The following is a 6,600-nucleotide window of genomic DNA, read 5'->3' as shown; positions in this document are numbered from 1 at the left end:
CTCTCTCTCTCGCGCTCGTTTCCTCGCTCGTTTCCTCGCTCTCTCTCTCGCGCTCGTTTCCTCGCTCGTTTCCTCGCTCTCTCTCTCGCGCTCGTTTCCTCGCTCGTTTCCTCGCTCTCTCTCTCGCGCTCGTTTCCTCGCTCGTTTCCTCGCTCTCTCTCTCGCGCTCGTTTCCTCGCTCGTTTCCTCGCTCTCTCTCTCTCGCGCTCGTTTCCTCGCTCGTTTCCTCGCTCTCTCTCTCTCGCGCTCGTTTCCTCGCTCGTTTCCTCGCTCGTTTCCTCGCTCTCTCTCTCTCGCGCTCGTTTCCTCGCTCGTTTCCTCGCTCTCTCTCTCTCGCGCTCGTTTCCTCGCTCGTTTCCTCGCTCTCTCTCTCGCGCTCGTTTCCTCGCTCGTTTCCTCGCTCTCTCTCTCTCGCGCTCGTTTCCTCGCTCTCTCTCTCTCTCGCGCTCGTTTCCTCGCTCTCTCTCTCTCTCTCTCTCGCGCTCGTTTCCTCGCTCTCTCTCTCTCTCTCTCTCTCGCGCGCTCGTTTCCTCGCTCTCTCTCTCTCTCTCGCGCTCGTTTCCTCGCTCTCTCTCTCTCTCTCGCGCTCGTTTCCTCGCTCTCTCTCTCTCTCGCGCTCGTTTCCTCGCTCTCTCTCTCTCGCGCTCGTTTCCTCGCTCTCTCTCTCTCTCGCGCTCGTTTCCTCGCTCTCTCTCTCTCTCTCTCGCGCGCTCGTTTCCTCGCTCGCTCGCTCTCTCTCGCGCTCGTTTGCTCGCTCGCTGTCTTTCTCTCTCGCGCTCGTTTGCTCGCTGTCTTTCTCTCTCGCGCTCGTTTGCTCGCTGTCTTTCTCTCTCGCGCTCGTTTGCTCGCTCGCTCTCTCTCTCGCGCTCGTTTGCTCGCTCGCTCTCTCTCGCGCTCGTTTGCTCGCTCGCTCTCTCTCTCGCGCTCGTTTGCTCGCTCGCTCTCTCTCTCGCGCTCGTTTCCTCGCTCGCTCTCTCTCTCGCGCTCGTTTCCTCGCTCGCTCTCTCTCTCGCGCTCGTTTCCTCGCTCGCTCTCTCTCTCGCGCTCGTTTCCTCGCTCTCTCTCTCTCTCGCGCTCGTTTCCTCGCTCTCTCTCTCTCTCTCGCGCTCGTTTCCTCGCTCTCTCTCGCGCTCGTTTCCTCGCTCTCTCTCTCTCTCTCGCGCTCGTTTCCTCGCTCTCTCTCTCTCTCGCGCTCGTTTCCTCGCTCTCTCTCTCTCGCGCTCGTTTCCTCGCTCTCTCTCTCGCGCTCGTTTCCTCGCTCTCTCTCTCTCTCTCGCGGTCGTTTCCTCGCTCTCTCTCTCTCGCGGTCGTTTCCTCGCTCTCTCTCTCTCTCGCGCTCGTTTCCTCGCTCTCTCTCTCTCTCGCGCTCGTTTCCTCGCTCTCTCTCTCTCTCGCGCTCGTTTCCTCGCTCTCTCTCTCTCTCTCGCGCTCGTTTCCTCGCTCTCTCTCTCGCGCTCGTTTCCTCGCTCTCTCTCTCTCTCTCGCGCTCGTTTCCTCGCTCTCTCTCTCTCGCGCTCGTTTCCTCGCTCTCTCTCTCGCGCTCGTTTCCTCGCTCTCTCTCTCTCTCTCGCGCTCGTTTCCTCGCTCTCTCTCTCTCTCTCGCGGTCGTTTCCTCGCTCTCTCTCTCTCGCGGTCGTTTCCTCGCTCTCTCTCTCTCGCGGTCGTTTCCTCGCTCTCTCTCTCGGGGTCGTTTCCTCGCTCTCTCTCTCGCGGTCGTTTCCTCGCTCTCTCTCTCGCGGTCGTTTCCTCGCTCTCTCTCTCGCGCTCGTTTCCTCGCTCTCTCTCTCGCGCTCGTTTCCTCGCTCTCTCTCTCGCGCTCGTTTCCTCGCTCTCTCTCTCTCGCGCTCGTTTCCTCGCTCTCTCTCTCGCGCTCGTTTCCTCGCTCTCTCTCTCGCGCTCGTTTCCTCGCTCTCTCTCTCGCGCTCGTTTCCTCGCTCTCTCTCTCTCGCGCTCGTTTCCTCGCTCGTTTCCTCGCTCGTTTCCTCGCTCGTTTCCTCGCTCGTTTCCTCGCTCGTTTCCTCGCTCGTTTCCTCGCTCGTTTCCTCGCTCGTTTCCTCGCTCGTTTCCTCGCTCGTTTCCTCGCTCGTTTCCTCGCTCGTTTCCTCGCTCGTTTCCTCGCTCGTTTCCTCGCTCGTTTCCTCGCCCGTTTCCTCGCTCTCTCTCTCTCTCGCGCTCGTTTACTCGCTCTCTCTCTCTCTCGCGCTCGTTTACTCGCTCTCTCTCTCTCTCGCGCTCGTTTACTCGCTCTCTCTCTCTCGCGCTCGTTTCCTCGCTCTCTCTCTCTCTCTCGCGCTCGTTTCCTCGCTCTCTCTCTCTCTCGCGCTCGTTTCCTCGCTCTCTCTCTCTCTCGCGCTCGTTTCCTCGCTCTCTCTCTCTCTCTCTCGCGCTCGTTTCCTCGCTCTCTCTCTCTCTCGCGCTCGTTTCCTCGCTCTCTCTCGCGCTCGTTTCCTCGCTCTCTCTCGCGCTCGTTTCCTCGCTCTCTCTCTCTCGCGCTCGTTTCCTCTCTCTCTCTCTCTCTCTCTCTCTCTCTCTCTCTCTCTCTCTCTCTCTCTCTCTCTCTCGCGCTCGTTTCCTCGCTCTCTCGCGCTCGTTTCCTCGCTCTCTCGCGCTCGTTTCCTCGCTCTCTCTCGCGCTCGTTGCCTCGCTCTCTCTCGCGCTCGTTTCCTCGCTCTCTCTCTCTCGCGCTCGTTTCCTCGCTCTCTCTCTCTCGCGCTCGTTTCCTCGCTCTCTCTCTCTCTCGCGCTCGTTTCCTCGCTCTCTCTCTCTCGCGCTCGTTTCCTCGCTCTCTCTCTCTCGCGCTCGTTTCCTCGCTCTCTCTCTCTCGCGCTCGTTTCCTCGCTCTCTCTCTCTCGCGCTCGTTTCCTCGCTCTCTCTCTCTCGCGCTCGTTTCCTCGCTCTCTCTCTCTCTCTCTCTCTCGCGCTCGTTTCCTCGCTCTCTCTCTCGCGCTCGTTTCCTCGCTCTCTCTCTCTCTCGCGCTCGTTTCCTCGCCCTCTCGCGCGCGCCCGTTTCCTCGCCCTCTCGCGCGCGCCCGTTTCCTCGCCCTCTCGCGCGCGCCCGTTTCCTCGCCCTCTCTCGCGCGCCCGTTTCCTCGCCCTCTCTCGCGCGCCCGTTTCCTCGCCCTCTCTCGCGCGCCCGTTTCCTCGCCCTCTCTCGCGCGCCCGTTTCCTCGCCCTCTCTCGCGCGCCCGTTTCCTCGCCCTCTCTCGCGCGCCCGTTTCCTCGCCCTCTCTCGCGCGCCCGTTTCCTCGCCCTCTCTCGCGCGCCCGTTTCCTCGCCCTCTCTCGCGCGCCCGTTTCCTCGCCCTCTCTGGCGCGCCCGTTTCCTCGCCCTCTCTGGCGCGCCCGTTTCCTCGCCCTCTCTGGCGCGCCCGTTTCCTCGCCCTCTCTGGCGCGCCCGTTTCCTCGCCCTCTCTGGCGCGCCCGTTTCCTCGCCCTCTCTGGCGCGCCCGTTTCCTCGCCCTCTCTGGCGCGCCCGTTTCCTCGCCCTCTCTGGCGCGCCCGTTTCCTCGCCCTCTCTGGCGCGCCCGGTTTCCTCGCCCTCTCTGGCGCGCCCGTTTCCTCGCCCTCTCTGGCGCGCCCGTTTCCTCGCCCTCTCTGGCGCGCCCGTTTCCTCGCCCTCTCTGGCGCGCCCGTTTCCTCGCCCTCTCTGGCGCGCCCGTTTCCTCGCCCTCTCTGGCGCGCCCGTTTCCTCGCCCTCTCTGGCGCGCCCGTTTCCTCGCCCTCTCTGGCGCGCCCGTTTCCTCGCCCTCTCTGGCGCGCCCGTTTCCTCGCCCTCTCTGGCGCGCCCGTTTCCTCGCCCTCTCTGGCGCGCCCGTTTCCTCGCCCTCTCTGGCGCGCCCGTTTCCTCGCCCTCTCTGGCGCGCCCGTTTCCTCGCCCTCTCTGGCGCGCCCGTTTCCTCGCCCTCTCTGCCGCGCCCGTTTCCTCGCCCTCTCCGCCGCGCCCGTTTCCTCGCCCTCTCTCGCGCGCCCGTTTCCTCGCCCTCTCTCGCGCGCCCGTTTCCTCGCCCTCTCTCGCGCGCCCGTTTGCTCGCCCTCTCTCGCGCGCCCGTTTGCTCGCCCTCTCTCGCGCGCCCGTTTGCTCGCCCTCTCTCGCGCGCCCGATTGCTCGCCCTCTCTCGCGCGCCCGTTTCCTCGCCCTCTCTCGCGCGCTCGTTTTCTCGCTCGCTCTCTCTCTCTCTCGCGCGCTCGTTTCCTCGCTCTCTCTCTCTCTCTCGCGCTCGTTTCCTCGCTCTCTCTCTCTCTCTCTCGCGCGCGCTCGTTTCCTCGCTCTCTCTCTCTCTCTCGCGCGCGCTCGTTTCCTCGCGCGCTCGTTTCCTCGCGCGCTCGTTTCCTCGCTCTCTCTCTCTCGCGGGTTCGTTTCCTCGCTCTCTCTCTCTCGCGGGTTCGTTTCCTCGCTCTCTCTCTCTCGCGGGTTCGTTTCCTCGCTCTCTCTCTCTCTCGCGGGTTCGTTTCCTCGCTCTCTCTCTCTCGCGGGTTCGTTTCCTCGCTCTCTCTCTCTCTCGCGGGTTCGTTTCCTCGCTCTCTCTCTCTCTCGCGGGTTCGTTTCCTCGCTCTCTCTCTCTCTCGCGGGTTCGTTTCCTCGCTCTCTCTCTCTCTCTCGCGGGTTCGTTTCCTCGCTCTCTCTCTCTCTCTCGCGGGTTCGTTTCCTCGCTCTCTCTCTCTCTCTCTCTCTCTCTCTCTCTCTCTCTCTCTCTCTCTCTCGCGCGCTCTCTCTCTCTCTCTCTCTCTCTCTCGCGGGTTCGTTTCCTCGCTCTCTCTCTCTCTCTCGCGGGTTCGTTTCCTCGCTCTCTCTCTCTCTCTCGCGGGTTCGTTTCCTCGCTCTCTCTCTCTCTCTCTCTCTCTCTCTCTCTCTCTCTCTCTCTCTCTCTCTCTCTCTCTCTCTCTCTCTCTCTCTCTCTCTCTCTCTCTCTCTCTCTCTCTCTCTCTCTCTCTCTCTCTCTCTCTCTCTCTCTCTCTCTCTCTCTCTCTCTCTCTCTCTCTCTCTCTCTCTGTCTATCGCGCGCTCGTTTCCTCGCTCTCTCTCGCGCGCGCTCGTTTCCTCGCTCTCTCTCGCGCGCGCTCGTTTCCTCGCTCTCTCTCGCGCGCGCTCGTTTCCTCGCTCTCTCTCGCGCGCGCTCGTTTCCTCGCTCTCTCTCGCGCGCGCTCGTTTCCTCGCTCTCTCTCTCTCTCTCTCTCTCTCTCTCTCTCTCTCTCTCTCTCTCTCTCTCTCTCTCTCTCTCTCTGTCTATCGCGCGCTCGTTTCCTCGCTCTCTCTCTCTCTCTCTCGCGCGCTCGTTTCCTCGCTCTCTCTCTCGCGCGCGCTCGTTTCCTCTCTTTCTCTCTCTCTCTCTCTCTCTCTCTCTCTCTCTCTCTCTCTCTCTCTCTCTCTCTCTCTCTCTCTCTCTCTCTCTCTCTCTCTCTCGCGCGCTCGTTTCCTCGCTCTCTCTCTCTCTCTCTCGCGCGCTCGTTTCCTCGCTCTCTCTCTCTCGCGCGCTCGTTTCCTCGCTCTCTCTCTCTCGCGCGCTCGTTTCCTCGCTCTCTCTCTCTCTCGCGCGCTCGTTTCCTCGCTCTCTCTCTCTCGCGCGCTCGTTTCCTCGCTCTCTCTCTCTCTCGCGCGCTCGTTTCCTCGCTCTCTCTCTCGCGCGCTCGTTTCCTCGCTCTCTCTCTCGCGCGCTCGTTTCCTCGCTCTCTCTCTCGCGCGCGCTCGTTTCCTCTCTCTCTCTCTCTCTCTCTCTCTCTCTCTCTCTCTCTCTCTCTCTCTCTCTCTCTCTCTCTCTCGCCCGCTCGTTTTCTCGCCCTCTCTCTCGAGGGCTCGTTTCCTCGCTCTCTCTCTCTCTCGCGCGCTCGTTTCCTCGCTCTCTCTCGCGCGCTCGTTTCCTCGCTCTCTCTCGCGCGCTCGTTTCCTCGCTCTCTCTCGCGCGCTCGTTTCCTCGCTCTCTCTCTCGCGCGCTCGTTTCCTCGCTCTCTCTCTCTCTATTATTATTGTGTGTATTTTGATTTATTATTAATATGTGCTATTAATATTTTATTATGTGTGTGTGTGTTCTCTGTGTTAATGTAATTATTAATATTTGTGTGTTGTGTGTGATAATTATGTGTGTGTTTGTATTATTATTATATTATTAATATTTGTTCTTATTATTATTATATTATTATTATTATTGTAATTGTGGTATATTATTATTATTATTATTATTATGATTATTGGTGCTAATTATTATTGTTATTATTATTATTGTGGTTATTATTCTCTGTTGTTTGTGATATTTGTGTTATTGTGTTGTTTTGTTGTTGTGTCTTGATTATTATTATTGTGTGATTATTATTGATTGTGTGTGTGTGTGTGTTAGTGTGTGGTATTGGTAGTGTGTGTGTTAGTGTGTGTGGTGTGGTATTATTGTGGTAGTGTGTGTGTGTAGTGTGTGTGTGTGTGTGTGTAGTGTGTGTGTGTGTGGTATTGTGTGTGGTGGTGTGTGTGTGTGTGTGTGGTAGTATTGATTATTATTGTTAGTGTGTGTGTGTGTTATTAATAATGATAATTATTAATGATGTGTGTGTGTGGTGTGTGTGTGTGAGTGGTGTGTGTGTGAAAATTGTGTGTGTGTGTGTGTGTGTGTGTGTG

The 6,600-nt window shown here is 59.3% G+C and overlaps 1 protein-coding gene across 1 annotated transcript; it reads right to left on the bottom strand.

The window, feature by feature from the left end:
• Positions 1–429: 429 nt before the first annotated feature.
• LOC147007077 (uncharacterized) lies at positions 430–2,623 on the bottom strand (the record flags this gene model as incomplete). The annotated part of the gene is made up of 4 exons (XM_085867570.1): positions 430–836; positions 904–1,033; positions 1,350–1,572; positions 2,242–2,623. Coding segments are annotated over 4 exons (1,142 nt in total), but the record flags the coding sequence as incomplete, so codon positions are not given.
• Positions 2,624–6,600: the final 3,977 nt, after the last annotated feature.

Source organism: Eptatretus burgeri, unplaced genomic scaffold (genome assembly GCF_056783735.1).
Source record: "Eptatretus burgeri isolate ZD-2024b unplaced genomic scaffold, Ebu_testis_v1 Ebu_testis_scaffold_765, whole genome shotgun sequence".
NCBI lineage: Eukaryota > Metazoa > Chordata > Myxini > Myxiniformes > Myxinidae > Eptatretus > Eptatretus burgeri.
Note: the sequence above shows the minus strand (reverse complement) of the source record. Positions and strands in the feature narration are given on the sequence as shown.